Raw genomic sequence first — 16,976 nt, forward strand, 5'->3', positions numbered from 1 at the left:
TGACGTGACTTACGAATGTACCGTATGGGGTGGAGAATGCTGTTTTCCGGACGTCCTCTGCTGCCACCCGTATTTGTTCATACCGTCGGACAAGTCAATCTTCGACCGGTATTTGGCACGAGACACGTCCATGCGTATCTGGTCCTGGTCTGGGAATGGAGTTACGTCCTTTACGGTGTTGTCGTTGTGTTTATGCGCATCAACAACTGTCTGTAATTTTCCACTCTTCTTCATAATGCATATCATGGGTGCTGCCTGGGGAGCCTGCTTGGACTCCCACCAGCCAGTGTCCTGGTATCGTTGGATTTTCGTTAGGAGCAATGGCTTCATTGCATCGGCACATCTTGGTAATCACAGTCGATACTGCTCATCGTCATTGATGAGCAGTATTCGATGGTTGATCTCACGGAACGGTGGAAGGATTGGGGGCGGGGGACACATTATGTCCTTCATCTTCTCAATCCAGGCTTTTCAGCGTTCTTGTAGTTTCTCCTCAGATGCTGTTGCATCTGATGGTTCTACAAGCGTGGCGCGAATTTCTTCATCTTTACGATGTTCATTCAGTTCGAACACCATTAAGTCATTTAGACCTAATGGGTTTGGCTGACCGAACTGGTCCCATCTTGGTTCATCCATCGAGTGTCTAGTCGGTGCGAACTTCTCCGAGATGTCAGGGAAACAGTCCTTTTTGGGCTGTTTCCTGTTTCTCGTGGTTGATTTTTCTTTCACCTTGACATTTCCATCATTCCCCTCCCCTCTTAGGACTGTCCCCGGTTTCGCACCATGAGACTGGGGCGGCTTTGCGGCCATTGGTCTCATTGCGGGGTCCTATTGCGGGTTGTCTGAGGTGATGGCGGTAACGGTACTGACGTTGTTGTGCACGCGGTAGTGTGAGTGCGACATATCCTTGCGATTCGCAATGATTGTGGCCTTGTCCACTTCCACGTAGGTCGGTATTTTTTGCCATTGGATCGATATGGTGCGGTTCTCGAAGTCGAGGACCACGCCATATTTATGCATGAACACTGTGCCTAGTACAGCATCGTATCTATCGATATCGACGACGTCTAGGTAGTGTTGTGCCTTTACTGGGCCTATGGAGATTGTGGGTCGTGCACCATAATTGATGCGCGTCCTGCTTCCCTTGGTGCCCAGTTGGAGACCTATTTGGTCGTCCAGGTCAATTCGGTCCGCCTTCGAGATGTACGCCATTTCCGGAGAAATGGAGTCCGTTGTGCACCCCGAGTCGAATAGTGTATAGGTCTTGATCCCATTGATCAGGACCTCTGCACATAGTGTTCATTGTGTCTGCGGGTTTCTCTGAGGCTGCATGGCTGGATCGGTCAGGCATCGTACGCGTGAGTTGTACAGCCATGCATTCCTCGAGGATCGTGCGTCTGTTGCGTGTTCACTAGCGTGGAGGTGTACGGTCTGCGTACACTTTCCAGGCTTGTGTTGATGCATGGCGCCGAATCTCATTGATCCCAGGCGAATGTCGTAGTCATCGTTCCAGCCATCGTCTCCAGATGGGGGTTCACGCTCATCTGCCGATGAGTACTGTGATCCCTCTGGGGCCCAGTCCGACTCAGGATATGTCTGGTATCCTGTGTCGTTCTGGTAGGGCCCTTCGTTTCTGTCAGTTTCAGGAGTCGTCTCCTGTGGAGCCGGCTCCTGAACTGTAGTCTCCGGTTCCGCTGGTTCTTAGTTTGCTTGTTCCTCATCCTCGGAGTGGTCATCGACTACACATTGTGCGTGTAGTCGCGCTGGCCAAGGTTTACCGTAGTTCGGGCACGTCGGGTCTGTCGAGAAGTGGCCCTTGCCACTGCAAGAATAACAAGTGACGTTTGCGTTCGTCGCCTTGTTATTCGCTGGTGGTCTCAATCCCGAGACTGCCAGGTTTGTAGTAGGACGACCGCCCCCATGACGTTGTCCGTCGCATGGGTTTGTCATTCTACGGCCAGCATTACCGGCCTGCCGTGCATGTCCTGGGTGTGCCCCTCCTTGTCCTTGTCCTTGCGGGCGGTAGCTAGGTCGTGTATCTCCCATCGATGATATCATCGGCGCGAGGAATGACACAGCCTTACTTGAACTCCGGGTCCCCGTATGGTCCCCGGTCTTCTGAGGCTGTCGGCGGTCCTTGTATGTACGGTATTGGTCCAGCCATCCGTTGCCCTGTTCGATCGCCAAAGCCGATCGATACAGTGCATCGATGGTGTGTTTCTCAGGCGATAGTAGGTGGGCTAGACGCATTACTTCTACCATTGGTAGCGGTAATGCGTCCATAAACCTCTTCCGGAATGCATATTCCATTGGGTATTGCACCATGCGATCTGCGTGGTGTAATAGCCTGTTGTATAGCTCGCTCACACCTCCGCGTGATAAGCTGTACGTCGCCTTGTCGTACTTCTCGGATGCTATCAGCTCCGAGTCCTTGTGTAGGAATCGTCGGTGGAGGTGCGTCACTGCATCCTCGAAGTACCACTGTCGTACTTCACGGTTCGGTGACTGCACGTTCAGAAAGAACCAGTTAGCGGCGTCGTCTTTAAGACTTTGCCCCAATATCCATAGGCGATCCGCATCCATGGCATTGCCAGTGATGCGGAGAGTCTTGAAGTATTCCAGCAATTTCTGTAGCCAGACCTCGAATGCATTAAGATCGTCCTTCCCGTCGTATTGCGGTGGTGGAGGCATCTTGGTGACTCTAAGGTATGCTGGTGGTTCGTCGATGGGATCTCTTGATACCATCTCGTCCACCATTGTATGGATCCTCTCGATTGCGGGAGACGTATCCGGAGGTATCGCTCCTGGGCCATGAGATCATTGTATGGTCGCGTGGCCTGCGTGCGTACCTGGTGCGGCTGTTGTACTCATTCCCGGGAATCGAGGGGGTCGGTTCACTGCGGTAGGGACTGCCAGGTTTGGCTGTGTCACTCCCGATTGGAATGTTACGTTCTGAGTAACGTTGGGCTGTTGCGTAGTCGTCGTTGCATTCACTGCAGGACCGTATGTCGGTCCTGCAGATCACGTGTTCGTTCTCATTATGGGCTGCCCTTGCGGCCCACGGGGGTATTCAGGTCCTGCAGGTCGCGTTGGTCGAGGAGGCAGTGGTGGTGGAGTCGATCCATTGGATCGCGGTAGCCATTGTCCTCCAGGTCGGTGTCCCCGGGGTGGCATTGTGGGCCTTCGACCATTTCTTCTGAAATGGTCGGAGTTATTCCCATCATCTCCGGGGTATGGACTGGAGTCGTTTGAATCATCACTTCCAGGGTCTTCTTCAGGAGCTGCTACTGGAGCTGTTCCGGATTGGAGTGATCCCCACGTCGGGCGAGGTGTCGATGATACTGGTGGTTGTACTCTGAATGCCCTTAACGCCCTTTCGGACTCTGAGGCCATCCGGTCCAAGTATCTGGTGTATATTAACACCCTTCGATTGTATTCCTCGTCTGGCTCTCCCTCTTGCTGTGGTCAGGCCAACCGACGGTACGCGCTCTCGATAACTATATCGGGAGCACCAGCCATCGGGTCCTCGACCTCTGAGGGGTATAATCCTTGCTCTACCGCTATCTCCTCGATGGAGTTCCTCGTTCCTGAGGGGACGGGTTGATCCACTGGGTCAACTTCGTCTCCTGAGGAATTTTCGAGTTCGTCCATTATTTTTTCAAACTGCTCGTTCTGCGCGTAGTGGGTCCATTCGTATGCCTCACGAATGGCCTGCATCTCACGTTCTTGTTTTTCTTGTAGTTCGTCGAGCTCGCGGTTCGCTTCTTCTCGAGCCCGCTGGAGTGCCTCTCAGGCTCTCTCTCTGCACACGCATTCAGACGAACTCGTGCTTGCAGTGCTTCCTGGGGCTCTATCCTTAGCGCGACGTAATTCGTCCGCTAAGGAAGAGGTCGGTTGCGCTGGCAGGGTCGGGGACGGAAATCTCTGCGAGTAATGCGAAGGATGTCGTGGTGTCCTTCCCATTCTCGTTGTTTCTGTTTCTTCACTGGCCTGATGAGATCCAGTGGATCTCACCGGCGTTCTGACGTTACGGCCAGAGGCGGGTTCCCGCCACTGCTCGTCCGTTCGGCCTCCTCGTGTTGAGTGGGGGGGTTCGACGTACGACAGTGTAGGGGATCGTGGGGCTGGTGATGCCAGTTCTTGCCCACGGTCCGTTATTTCTGGGGCTGGTGTGCCAGTGTCCGCGTGCATGCCATCATTGGGTGCGCTCTCGGCCATGTCTGCCAGAGCCGCGTGCTCTGCCTGTCTTGACTGGGAGCATGTTATTCGTGTGTTTTTGGGGCCTTGACTTGCCATTGGGTGGCAAGTTAAGGTTCTTGATTTCTTGATGGGGGTCTTCACTGTCGAATAGAATTTTTCGCAGGGCGAAATGGACTGTAAAAAAGTATAATGGGGGGCGAGGCCTTATCACACCGAACCTCAGATACAGTGCACCAAGCTCTATTCTGGAGCGTCGTGCGTGTATCAAGGTCGTGGTGTGTTAAGTCTCTGACTTCAACACACCGACGTGCGCTCGATACACGCAGAGCGCATACAAATAGTACACAACAATTATGTAATACATGATGAGATTAGATAAGATTAGGGCACAAGTACCGCTTGGTACTTGTGCCCTGCAATACAACAGCAGCACGTTACATCCACAAAAACTTCTAGGGAACTTTAGGACTGGTATTCTTCTTGTCTCCTGCATCTTTTATTACCCTTTCGGTGCATGTTAATGTGGTGTTTTAGTATTTTCGAGGGCGCGTTTACTCAAGTCACATGCACCGGTGACTTCCGAAAGCCGCAGGCCCTATGATTGGGGTCTCCCTTGCACTAGACTACCTTTTAAGGCCATTATATGGTTTTGTCCCGAAGAAAAATGCCCAAAAATGGTTTAAATGGTACTTGATGGCAATGTGACCAAAAAGTGACAGTCACAATGCATCACATTTTCATTGAGTACCATTTAAACCATTTTTGGGCATTTTTCTTCGGGACAAAACCATATAATGGCCTTAAAAGGCAACAAAATTTGTAACTCAAGGATATTCAATGAAATTGTGACTAAATCGTGACACTATATGGGCGCTCAGAGTATTCCGACATTTAAGGCAGATTTTGCATCATTCATAGATACCTGAAGTGTGGTACTCGGAAAATGGGTGACTCTTAGACTGCTTGAAATCACCCGCTGAACGGGGGAATGTTAACCGAATATTGAGTGATCTTACTGGTGATTACCCAAGTTCAACTGGCATCCACAGAGAGTGTAGGGTCGATTGTTCGGATTCGATTGGCGCCCTGCGGGCGCTCATGTCACATCACCTCGATTTTTAGTTGTACTTACGCCGGAGTAGTCGGCCCCATTTGCAATAAGTCAGTAAAGTCTTGTAAGTAGATTGTAGTGTCTTGGGCCGTTGCCTGGATGTTGGTCGGGGGTGTTCCGGTAGCCCTAGCCCATACTCCAATGACAATCTCAACACATACGGTGATGTCGTGCAGGCTGCAAGTACTAGTATTAACATGTTCAATGCGCTGAACGTTCCACGCAATCATCAGTGTCGAAAGAGGACGGCGCCGCGGTGCCAGTCGGATGTCGGGCGTCGGGCACTGGGCGCCAATTGCCTTATCCCACTGCCGAATTACGGGAGGGTTTCTAATGTCAACAAATGTCTCTAATGAAACCTAAGTATGTTTACTAATTGGATTTCAAAGATCCGGAAGTTGGGGCCCTTCGGCTGGACGTGACGTGACCAGGCGCCCGCTGGGCGCCAATCGAATCCGAACAATCGACCGCTCTCTCATCCACAGAGGAATTCGAAGTCGTCCGTAGTTAGTAGCTCCCCGGATCGTCACGGCCCGCCCCCGGGCGCAGAACGACCGCTGTATAGACCACAGCGGGCTGCCGTGGTACTACTGTACTATCCCAGCCAGCAAGGAACCCCGGGACTCTTGACTCCGAGGCGCAGGCAGGCTACATAGCCCAGTAACGGCATGGCTTTCCCGTCCGTCTCGCGCCGTCTGACGTCCTTGCTTGCGCATCTCAGCACCAGCGCGAGCACGATGAGCCGTCCAAAAGTCGTGATTGCGCGCCATTTGGGGGCGGAGGTGATGGCCATGCTTGACCGGCCGGATATTGACGTGAGTGTTAGCGATCGTGCGTTTGTTTTAGAGCCTGTGATGTAACCCGGTTGAATACGCAGGTCGTCGCGTGGCCATCGGAGACGAAAGCTTGTCATAGGAAGTGGCTACTGAGTAACGTTGTTGGTGCGACCGGGCTGTTGATTATGCTTTCGGACAAGGTGGGTATCAGTGCTATTGGAGTATTCAGGGAGTGTCTGGTGCCCGACTGACCCTTCTGAGCTTAGGTTGACGCTGAGCTACTGGATGCAGGTATGTCAGCAGGTTTTCATGGTCTTGATGCTGTTGCTGACCATCGTCGGCAGCTGGAGCTGGCCTCCGTGTCGTTTCGACCATGTCCGTCGGCTATGGTGCGCGTTCAATATGATGCTGCATTGCACCATCGTCTTAGACGCTAGACGTCATCCAGAGCATGTGGACGTTTCTCAGCTGGGAAAGCGAGGAATCAGGTTGGGATACACGCCCGATATCTTAACAGAAGCAGGTACCCGTCATGTTCCATTTTCCTGGGCAATTTCAGATAAACCTTTGCAATAGTCGCCGATGTGTCTGTCATGCTTGCGCTCATGGTGGGCCGGGACGTCGGAATTGCCACTGCGGTTGTGAGGAACGGAGAGGTGCAGTGCATCTACGTATCAATCATTTCTTTGCTTAGCCTCTCTTACAGTGGCCGAATAACCCTTGGGCGCCGTTTGCATTCTGCGGTCCACAGCTGAGCGCAAACTCCGTTAACCCGATCCGCACCGCAGGCTTCATCGGCTTCGGGCGCATCGCGCAGGCAACGCTCACTCGACTTGTCCCATTCGGTTTCACCCACTGCGTGTACACAGGAAACCCGTCTTCAGCTGCGGATCCCACCCTTGATGCAGCGCTCGCAGAGAAGTTTGGCCTGCGCAGCGTGCGGCGGGTCGCGTTGGACGAGCTCGCGCGCGAGAGCGACGTGGTGTTCGTGCTGGCGCCTGGCGGACAAAGCACATTCCACGTGGTGAACGAGGCGTTCCTCAAGCAGATGAAGAACTCCGCCGTGTTGGTGAACACGAGCAGGGGCCCGCTGGTTGACTCGGACGCCCTGGCGAAGGCGTGCCGCGAGCGCTGGATATGGGGCGCGGGGGTGGATGTCGTGGAAGGGGAACCGAACATTACTGTGGACCATCCGCTCATCAAGGAGCCGAGGTATGTAGCACCTGGCCTGCTGTTTTGATGGAATTCACTGTAATTTCATACAGGTGCATCGTGCTCCCTCACATAGGCAGTGCGACGACGGAGACGCGGTTAGGCATGGCGACACTGGCTGTGAAGAACCTTCTTGGCGGGGTTCTGAACGAGGAGATGCCCACAGAATATAAATTCACGTGAATGTAAACTACGTGGATATTGGATAACGCTTGTCACACTTCACGTGGATGGTCACGTCGCGTTGCGACCTCAGAAGGTAATTAGCCCAGAGATAAAGAACTTCCTCTTACACTTCGTCCTTCCCTTCCACCACCTCCTTCACTGAACTTCTGCAGCTGTCTGATTATTTTCTGGGCACATAACACGAAGATTTGACAACATGACACGAGATATTGCAACCAGCCAAATCTTCGCCACCGGGCGTGCGACCAACATCCAACCGATCGCACACTGCTAGAACCCGCCTGCCATCACACGCAGCTGCTCCAATTTCTTGAGCACCTCGCCCACCGTTCTATCCAACTCCGCGGCAACAGCGCGCTGCTTAGCTGCCGGCAGTCGCACAAACATCTCGCACAGATCACCGTCGACTACTGCCTTCACAGGGACGTAGTACCCTCTCCAGGCAAGGTGGTCCCTGCCCACCAGACTAAGCTGCTCCGACCGCATATGCTGCTCAAGTGTCGAGACGAAGTCAACGTCTTCCTTGGACACGAGTGCCACGAGGATGCCGATGGTCCCATGCAGACCTGTATACAGCACGACCTGATGTCCACCCACAACCAACGCAACGTTTTGAATTGACGTGACTATGTCTCCGACATGGAAATGACACAGCATCTGGGTTTTGAGAGGTGCGCCCATCAGGTTGGCCTTTCGTTGCAGGATACCAGCGCCGGTGGAATCGGCATCGACCTTGTCCGATAGCATCATGTCCAACCGATTGATAAGGATGTTACCAAATTTGTCACCGATAGCGACTGTGGTATAATCCAGCATAGCTTGCGCGGTAACCCATCGTGCTTGTGTGTCGTCAGCAAATACCAGCAATCGATTCTCAGGAGGCTTGTAGACGGCGAATGAGACAGATTCCTGCATGTCTCCTACCAGGATTCTGTGACCTTGTGTGCTGAGCGTCACGATGGCTGAGGTGAAGTTCTACGGACGGGACATCAGAATAGAGAGCGTATAAGCGACATTGCGACTCACGCGGTTCTCAGCCTTCCGGAGTAGCTGCTTCTTTCCAGTATCATAAATTCCAAGAGCACTGCCAACTCCAGCAACAAGCATTCCGTTGAATGGCATAATAGCATGGGGTATATCTCGGGTTTCAGTCTGCCAACCAATATAAGTTAGAACATTATGTGAGACTCCGCATCGCACTCACCTTGTGCAGGAGTTCTAATCCTGCTCCGTCCATGGTAAAGCAATACGTGTGAAAGAAGCCGCGTGTACACGAGCGCGGCGCGAGAACAGTGTCCTGACCTGTGCCGACAACCAGGCGCAACTCACCACCGAGGACGGTGAACGGCACGACGGCAAGCGAGAACGCGGCTTCATTGTTGTCCAACGGAATGACGGCGACAGTGTTGTTCTGAAACAGGTGATCAAACTATCCGCTGTTGATGGGCCACTCACTCACCTGAACTGGATCGACAATTCGTATGCACGAAGCCCAGATACCTGCAGGCGCCTTTACGTTCAATAGATTTCCTAAGCCCTTGCCTATCTCTCCGGATAGTAACAACCCCTCTTGCTGCCGGTATTCAATGAGAAATGTCTCTGACGCAGTATCATAGAGATGCTAACCTGCTTTGTCAGTTGACTTCTGGCGGCGCTTTCGCTCCAAGTGCGATGGTCGCTTTCAATGAGATACAGGTAGTGGTTCTCCGGATGCGACACGATTTTGCGCGGCGTGTACGACAGCGGGGCACTGTTCTGCTTCAGCTCGCTCCCATGCTTGGGTACTTGGAGTATACTAATATGATGTCGACGACGTCAGTAACACCTGCAGATCTCAGCGCCAGATTGAACCTACTCACCGAAGTGTGTTCCCTGCTATTCCAATAAATCCTTCTGGGCAAGACGAGAAAGAAAACGTTGACGCAAATTCGAACGGCTCCGATAGGAGTGGCGTGAAGTGCATGGAGTCTCGATATGTGTAGTTCAACCACATCCGGGAGGAAAGTGCCAGAATAGCTGGCGTACGCTGGACCTCAACTCGTACAAGGCGCACAGACCGGGTGCCAAGAAAACTGGGGAACAAACACGCATAATTCTAGTCTGTCTGTCCATCACAATGGGGTCACGACGCACCGCGTCCTGGTATCAGTCAGCCGGCCATCGGCAACATCGAGGACTGTGCGAAGTAGCACGCCGTTTTGCAAACCGATGTACACGAATGTCGTGGGGAGAGACTTGTTGATACTCTTGTCCAGTAAATTGATCATACTGATAGATGACGGCGGAGCAGTCAGTGCCTGCAGGCTGATAGTTTCAAGCGTAGTCTCCGGTCCGAGTGAGATGATTCTAACAGTCTGGTCTTCGCAACCTACAGCCTGCTGGACATCAGATGCGAGGCATTAAAGAATATCAATCGACGTACCACATAAGGCATTCTCTGTCTACTCTCTGGCACTTCTCCGACGCTCATAGCCAGAACAGTACTGCCCATAGCCTTCCTTTCTTGGTACTCGTTGAGTTGTCCATCGGAGTTAAGCTCAAAGTAAACTAGCTCTGCAGAACTCAGAGCCACAACTATTTGTCGCCTATTCGTGGTCGCAGCAACAATAGCTTTGCCCTCAGGTACGCTCCACTCTGAGACATGCCGACTAGCCAAGATATGTCGTATCCCACGGGAATGGACTTGGAGGAGAGTGTCTTCGCTGATCTGTTGCACGGCGAGTGTAGGTACGGAAGAAAGAAAACCTGTGTCTTGTATTTCTTCTATGTTTTCACCGATGGCGAGAACTAGTGTACCATTAGTGAACGATAGGATGATGTAGGAATCATAAGTATCTTGGCACTTGAGTGAGCTTCCAGCAGAATAACGCAAAAGAAATAAGGGCACGCACCGTCGCGCTTTTTCTTCGCCGTCCACACACCATTCGGGACATAAGGAAGGACAGAATCGACTATTTCTTCTACGTCGAGACCATGCCGAAGCGTTCGGAGGGAACTTCTAGCTCCTCTACCACACGCAGTAATTATCTGAGGAGTAGAATGGGGCAGCACATTCATCACTTTGGCATCAAGTATGGGATTCAGTGAGTCCACCTCATCCACCAAGACGAGATTATCGACGTCGCAAGCCTTGAAGTAAGCACGGGGCAGTGGCTCAGCAGGAGCTTGCATGCCAAAGGACGGGTATGATGTCGACGAAAACTCCGGCTCGCCATCCTCATCTCCGAGCTTTTGGAACTGATAAAGAAGACTGCTTCCAATAAGCAGAGACTGCACTTGAATATAAATCCACTCAACTGATTACCAAATTCCGAAGCCACAAAGAGGAAACCGGACTTCAGGATACAAAGACTAGAAGATACAGGCACTGTACTGAAATATTTGATTTTGAGAGCCTTCACGTTCTCATGTTCATGTTCAATGGTCACTTTGTACAAGTCTCCCTTCTCGCTCTGCAGAAGGAAGAAGAAACTGCCCTGAACTCAGAAAGTCAGGGACATACTACGCTTCTGTCAATGAACAGAGCACGCACCTTCAACTTGTGCATCACTACGGACACTATCAAAAGCCCGTGGCATGAATCCTCAAGTGGATGCTCCCTTCGAGGGATCGGTACCCGATGCTGAGGTGCATTCATGTGTTGGTAGATGATATGGTCTTCGCAGCACACTAATACACCCGACGGACCGTCAAATCGCTCAGAAGTAGTCAATTGTCCACCAGGAACCTGAGCGAGGAGATTTGCGCGAGAATCTGTTCGTTCGCTCCATTTACGAACAATGTGATTGAGACCGAGATCGAGCTCGTAGTAGGTCAACATCTGCAGGAATGTGTGGTAACTCATATATGAGTTAGATGGTATGCACCACTTACCTTCTCTACATTCTGAAAGGCTTCGCCAGTTGGATCCTGATCGGACTTTGCGTAATCGACCTCTAAAACTGCGAATGCGGGGTTCTCAAAACCGACGTCTAGACCAACAATGTGGTGTACTATGGCCATGTTCTTATGGGCTTCCAACGGTGACGATATCGTCAAGTTGGATGTAGTATCTCGGTTGAGGACGTAAACGAGTTTGCTTTTCTCTAAAGCAGATATCATGACGCAGCGGCCCTTGGGATCCGTAGCCAAATACTGGCCAGGCACTACACGGCGTGCACCAGACTTCCCGAAGGTTTCTTGATGCAGCTTCACGAAGGTGCCAGTCTTCGGATCGTAGTCGAGAATCACTATGCGCCCAGAGTCAGATCCGACAACGACATAATCTGCAACGACATCAGCATCGGAAGGACAGACGTGAGGTAACACGCAGACACATACCTTTCGTTCCGCCGGTCAAGCGGAAGGACGCAAGGGAGCGGATCGATGCAAAGACGTCACTTTCACTCACCGTGACAAGCTTTCCGGTGTCAGGATCTGGGCATATGAAGCCAACCCTTGTACCATATGAGACGACAATCTCTTGCTGACGCCCTCCCGAGAAGTTGCCAACCACAGCTTGGTTAATAGCTGTTGGCGGCTGTAGTGTCAAATTATACAAATGCATGATTCCAGCGCGGCTTGAGACGGGTACAAATGGTTGCAGTAATCGATGTGGCGTTATATACAGTATGCGCAGTAGTAGTCGTTGATCACAAGGCTGATTCGCACACAAGGATACAAACGTTCGCAAACACCGCTGATGGTCCGTGCCAAATACTATGTCACCAATCGTCTAAGTGCTTGTCAAAAATCCATGCAATCCGCATTTTAAAGAACGACACTCACAATCTCAGTCAACAGAAGTCTCGGGTTCTTAGACTGAATATCAAGCCAATCGCAGGGAGGATAAACAGTGCGACGATCTTATACATGCCCCAACGTAATAATCAGCAACAGGTCAACAAATCATGTAAGGGATAGATACCCAACATCAAGCTGAAGTTAATGATCAACTTTCTCCCAAACGATGTCCGCTTCCCCACCGATGCGCGCTCTCTCGCTGCTCCCTAACCTGTCTTGGTGGAACGACGTGGACGCCTCCACCGGCACCTCCACCTCTACCTCCACCTCCACCGGCGGCACCCCCGCCAGGTGCGCTTCCACTGCCAACCAACGCCTGCATCCACCCTGGTGCGCTTCCAAGCCCCCTCAACGCGCCGGTATCCCACACACCCCACCACCATAGGTGTCCCGCCACAACTCCGGTTAAGCTCTGTGCGGCAGCTCCAGGGCCTCCCATTATGAGGTCAAGGCCGATCAGAACGTAAGGAAGGTAGAGCAGAGGGAAATTGATGAGCCCCAAAAGGGATGTCTGACTGCCTGCGGGTGCAAGACGCGATGACAGGTAGGTCAGGGCAAGTAGTAGTGGGCGCGTGTGTACTACGGAACGCAGCGGTAGATTGAGAGCCTGTAGATTGTGTGGCATGAGCGCCACGAATTCTCGACCACGAAACTGAAGAACGCACAATAATGGAGACACCAACGAGCAGGAGTTGCCAACCGTAGTCTGCGGAACGCCCGGCATATTGCGACGATTCGAGTTCATTTGAGTTGCGGCTTCACCGGCCCTCGTCAACAAGACTTCATGGAGGAGGGATACGGTAGATTCACGCACTACAACATTACGATGTCGAAAATGTAGTTTATCCCCGAACCTGTAGAATGTGAAATAAGTATCAATCGACTACAACCCTAGATACGCGACACTTACTCCCGAGGAAGAAACTGGTGAACACGCGCCATAGCTGTGTCCACGATCAGCACGATCCAAAGTATAACTATACAGGTGCGAGTACACAGTGGCGCAAGCGATCAGGCTGCACAGAAGTCACGAGTAAACGTGAGGTCTGCCTCAGCATATACAGTGCGCCATTGTGATGTTCACTCGAACCATCAGAATCTGGTAGAACGGGGAGTGCACGTACCTCGTATCTCCTCGTCACCAGCTCCTGCACGAACACGACATGATAAGGCGAGAGCACCTGCAACATGACAGGCAACGTGACCGCCAGAGAAGACCCACATAAAAAGCGAGTCACTGGAGGAACTTTGCGAATCTCATCCCAGAATGACATCTTTGGTCAACACGAGATTGGGCTCAATAGCACGTATTTGACGGAGATTTGGAAAACTGAGAAGCACACTCTTGAAGTCAATTTTAAATCATACAATGAAATAATTGACCGCCAGAGAAAAGGAAGCTGAAAGCAGAGATACGTGGTCAGTCAGACGTCGAAGTCGACGACTCGGAGGTGCTCACCCACGTGGAACGCACTGGTGACCGCATTTGGAAGGTGTGGTGTTCGGTGCAGATCGGACATATACACGGTATACATGCAAGTTCTGTCGGTGTCTCAACGACTCGTATACTCTCGATCATGCCAAAATGTGTTTTCTTTTTCATCACTTCAGGGCCTCGCAAAGGCGGCTTTTGACTCGATTTTGATATTTCTGCATTAAAAAAGAATACCTGAACTATGCTAACATATATGAGTGGCAGGCCAGCCGAGCCTGCGGGGCTGGACCTAACGTCACAGCTGAGTGGTAAGTGCGCAAAGCTGCAGTTTTCGACCTTCGCTTTCTCCACCACGAGGCACCACTTCGGGACTCCCACCATGCCCTGATCGCTCCCCGATGCTTGTCTTATTTCTGTTGCACCCACACTGGCACCATCCTCCCTTGTTTCTTCACCATGTGCACATGAGTCATATGCACATACAGTGGCTACATTAGTTGAACTAGTACTACTCAGTCATGTATACAGTACACTATCCAAATCTGGTCGCCGCTCCTCGCCCACCCGGCGGCTCAACCTGCTCCGGTTCTCCCAGCTACCGCTGGGACCATCCATCATAGCTGTGTACATGACTGAAGCACGCGAGACGAAGCTGGACATCGAGTAATACACAATCCCTGTCTATAAGTAAGTGGGTAATTATGCTGTTATTGGGTAATAAGAAACAACTAGAACCATTGTAGATGATGCACTCACTTCGACTACTGGAAAAAACCGTGTATCCTCCCTGCGGCAGCCACTGTCACTCTCAACTCCTTGGTATAGGCATTCGACTTGGTGCCAGTTGCCCATTGTTGCGCATTCAATGACTTAAAACACTCCGAAAAGAGAATCAAGTCAGGGACCGTGTGACGCTGTGCACTAAACTCTGGTGCATTAGGAAAACCCAACTTTTTCTTAGGGACTTATTTAGACTTTTGGGTCTGGCAACCCTTATTTAAGTCCATAAGTGTTGAAATAAGTCTCAATAAGTCGAATTTCAGACACTCAGGGAATATGCCTTAGGCCCTTTTTGTCCTTATGTCCTTAAATAAGGATCATAAGTCCATTTAAGTTATATAAGTGTCCTCTTGAGGAAAAGTGGGGTTTTCCTGATGTGTTAGGTCCAGTCCTACTTCCGGACCTTGAATGCCATGTCTACAGATGTAAACAATCAGAATCAAACAAGAAGGGGAAGCAGGCAAGGGCTCAACTCGTTCGGGATGTGTTCATGGATTGCACCCTTTGCTCCCCTCTCAGGGCAATAAATGCAGGTCAAGAACCGCATATCGTCCTGCGCGTTAATGCAGACTTTCATGTTCTTCTGTTCTATCTTCTGTAGTTTTCGGGTGAGAAGCGGTCCGACTCAGGCACATCTTGCTCCCGTGTCTCCGTTATGTTCACCAGCGATGTGCTCTGCCTGAAGCGTGATAGGCAATCGGAGCGACAAGAGGATAAAAACCTTGAACACTCGCCATTTCCCTCCAAGGTTTTGCGCTGACATACTCATGAGGCCAGAAGCACATCTCGCACGTAAATTGCCCATCCATCTCGTCCATCTCAGCAGCTGTTGTGGTGTTAGGGTCCTTGCCACTCACCCTGATGACAATCTCAGTTGCACGTGTATCGAGCACAACTTTGAGACTGTCAGGACTCCACGGGGTGCGCAGGTTGTATTGTCGTATGACTGCAACATCGTAGGCAGAGTAAGGTGGGGGCACCATGGGATCCTGATAGGAATACTGATATGCCCTTTCATCCACATTCATTGTTAAGCACGCTGCTCTGCGACTGAAGGAGTTGGTCAAATGAGAAGCCAACTCAGGCCAGAAAAAGTGTCGTGTTGAGCTTCCGCATCGGAATGCCATCTTAGCAAGGTAGAGACTTAGTACGTAGTCCTCACATCAGGAAAACCCCACTTTTTCTTAAAAAGACACTTAAATAACTTAAATGGACTTATGGTCCTTATTTAAGGACATAAGGACAAAAAGGGCCTAAGGCATATTCCCTGAGTGTCTGAAATTCGACTTATTTGAACACTTATGGCCTTAAATAAGGGTTCTCAGACCCAAAAGTCTAAATAAGTGCATAAGAGAAAGTTGGGTTTTCCTGATGCACCGAGGCCGTCTTCACTAGTATCTTCTTCAGTGCTCCCCGGGCTATCTTCTTGCTCGAAGTAGTTGGCCATCTGCTCTGTGACCGCACTTTTCCAATTAATGATCACATCTGGCAAGACTTCCTCCAGTTCATTCCAGCCATCTCTGTTACCAGGCATTGTGATCACCTCTCTGATGTCATCGCTGGAGTATAATATGTCAATTGGGTGAGCAATCGGGTATTTGCCTATGGCACTGGTTTGCCCTCTATACAAGGCTGTCATAAGCTCTTGCAGACACTGCTGGTATACGTGAACGCGCTCCCAGTCCAGACAGATCTTCTTTCGTTGTGCAAACAATTTAGTTATTTCCGGACCAATTTCCAGCCAGACTGTCAAGAACATACACTGATAAGCACACCAGCTTAGAATCATGCCAACAGGATTACGAACTGGCTTGTGTAAGAAACTCCACCTTTCCGATGACGGGGTGTTGCCACATCACTACGTCATTCCCACCCAGATAGTTGAGGTCCTCAGCATATCTCAGTTCCTCCAGCTTGCTAGAGATGCTAGAAATCACAGCATAAGAAATTTCCACCGGTAACAATGGCCATGCATTTACTTACAGGCGAATCCATTGAGCGATCAAGTGTGGCTGCTCTACTTCATTTTCTACTTGCTGCCACTCGATCAGCCAGTTGCGGCATATGACAGAGTACTGGATCGTCGAGTGAGACTGCCGTCGTGCGTGCTTTGTGGCAAACACACATACCCCCAAAAAAGAGTCCCACCGATCTGATAATTCATCGACAACAGCGGCACGTTCTGTCCTGCTCTTGGCACCTTTTAACCTAGTTTCAACCAGCTTGACATGGTCTCAATGTAGGATGCAACCGGTGTGGTGACTGCTGGTCCAGATGTTCCTGTCACCTGTAAGTCGCTGAAAGTAAGCTGGTGCAAACAAGGAAGAATATAGATGCACTGACCCCAGCGTGGACATAAGTTGGCGACATTTTGAGAGATACAGCCTGGTCCATTGTGTTAGGGCTGGTGGTTTCCCAATCAGGAAACATATATTAGTCAGCACATAGGTATGTCGGAGAACATACTGGAATCTCCTAGAATTACTGCATAGTA

General features: G+C 51.0%; 8 protein-coding genes across 8 annotated transcripts; 1 reads left to right on the plus strand and 7 right to left on the minus strand.

Moving 5' to 3' along the window:
• Positions 1 to 9: 9 nt before the first annotated feature.
• SCP_1100540 (hypothetical protein) lies at positions 10 to 330 on the minus strand (the record flags this gene model as incomplete). The annotated part of the gene is made up of 1 exon (XM_027762491.1): positions 10 to 330. The coding sequence occupies one exon, from the start codon at positions 328 to 330 to the stop codon at positions 10 to 12; it is 321 nt and encodes a 106-aa protein (XP_027618292.1).
• A 498-nt stretch (positions 331 to 828) lies between these two features.
• Positions 829 to 1,212, minus strand: SCP_1100550 (hypothetical protein; the record flags this gene model as incomplete). The annotated part of the gene is made up of 1 exon (XM_027762492.1): positions 829 to 1,212. One exon carries the CDS (start codon positions 1,210 to 1,212, stop codon positions 829 to 831), a length of 384 nt encoding a protein of 127 aa, XP_027618293.1.
• A 489-nt stretch (positions 1,213 to 1,701) lies between these two features.
• SCP_1100560 (hypothetical protein) lies at positions 1,702 to 2,757 on the minus strand (the record flags this gene model as incomplete). Its single annotated transcript, XM_027762493.1, has 1 exon — positions 1,702 to 2,757. One exon carries the CDS (start codon positions 2,755 to 2,757, stop codon positions 1,702 to 1,704), a length of 1,056 nt encoding a protein of 351 aa, XP_027618294.1.
• Positions 2,758 to 3,038: 281 nt separating this feature from the next.
• Positions 3,039 to 3,191, minus strand: SCP_1100570 (hypothetical protein; the record flags this gene model as incomplete). The annotated part of the gene is made up of 1 exon (XM_027762494.1): positions 3,039 to 3,191. One exon carries the CDS (start codon positions 3,189 to 3,191, stop codon positions 3,039 to 3,041), a length of 153 nt encoding a protein of 50 aa, XP_027618295.1.
• Positions 3,192 to 3,465: 274 nt separating this feature from the next.
• Positions 3,466 to 3,717, minus strand: SCP_1100580 (hypothetical protein; the record flags this gene model as incomplete). Its single annotated transcript, XM_027762495.1, has 1 exon — positions 3,466 to 3,717. One exon carries the CDS (start codon positions 3,715 to 3,717, stop codon positions 3,466 to 3,468), a length of 252 nt encoding a protein of 83 aa, XP_027618296.1.
• Positions 3,718 to 6,048: 2,331 nt separating this feature from the next.
• On the plus strand, positions 6,049 to 7,482 carry SCP_1100590 (Glyoxylate reductase 1; the record flags this gene model as incomplete). Its single annotated transcript, XM_027762496.1, has 8 exons — positions 6,049 to 6,126; positions 6,189 to 6,287; positions 6,354 to 6,378; positions 6,432 to 6,476; positions 6,536 to 6,610; positions 6,664 to 6,743; positions 6,794 to 7,299; positions 7,353 to 7,482. The coding sequence occupies 8 exons, from the start codon at positions 6,049 to 6,051 to the stop codon at positions 7,480 to 7,482; spliced, it is 1,038 nt and encodes a 345-aa protein (XP_027618297.1).
• A 273-nt stretch (positions 7,483 to 7,755) lies between these two features.
• On the minus strand, positions 7,756 to 12,031 carry SCP_1100600 (Pre-mRNA-splicing factor RSE1; the record flags this gene model as incomplete). The annotated part of the gene is made up of 13 exons (XM_027762497.1): positions 7,756 to 8,460; positions 8,512 to 8,637; positions 8,690 to 8,896; positions 8,945 to 9,058; positions 9,112 to 9,280; positions 9,345 to 9,557; positions 9,619 to 9,860; positions 9,908 to 10,320; positions 10,377 to 10,735; positions 10,783 to 10,961; positions 11,018 to 11,305; positions 11,359 to 11,750; positions 11,806 to 12,031. The coding sequence occupies 13 exons, from the start codon at positions 12,029 to 12,031 to the stop codon at positions 7,756 to 7,758; spliced, it is 3,633 nt and encodes a 1,210-aa protein (XP_027618298.1).
• A 384-nt stretch (positions 12,032 to 12,415) lies between these two features.
• On the minus strand, positions 12,416 to 13,541 carry SCP_1100610 (Uncharacterized derlin-like protein; the record flags this gene model as incomplete). The annotated part of the gene is made up of 5 exons (XM_027762498.1): positions 12,416 to 12,874; positions 12,933 to 13,023; positions 13,082 to 13,121; positions 13,178 to 13,211; positions 13,392 to 13,541. 5 exons carry the CDS (start codon positions 13,539 to 13,541, stop codon positions 12,416 to 12,418), a joined length of 774 nt encoding a protein of 257 aa, XP_027618299.1.
• Between the last annotated feature and the right edge of the window lie 3,435 nt (positions 13,542 to 16,976).

This window comes from Sparassis crispa (genome assembly GCF_003851025.1).
Source record: "Sparassis crispa DNA, contig_000011F, whole genome shotgun sequence".
Taxonomy (NCBI): domain Eukaryota; kingdom Fungi; phylum Basidiomycota; class Agaricomycetes; order Polyporales; family Sparassidaceae; genus Sparassis; species Sparassis crispa.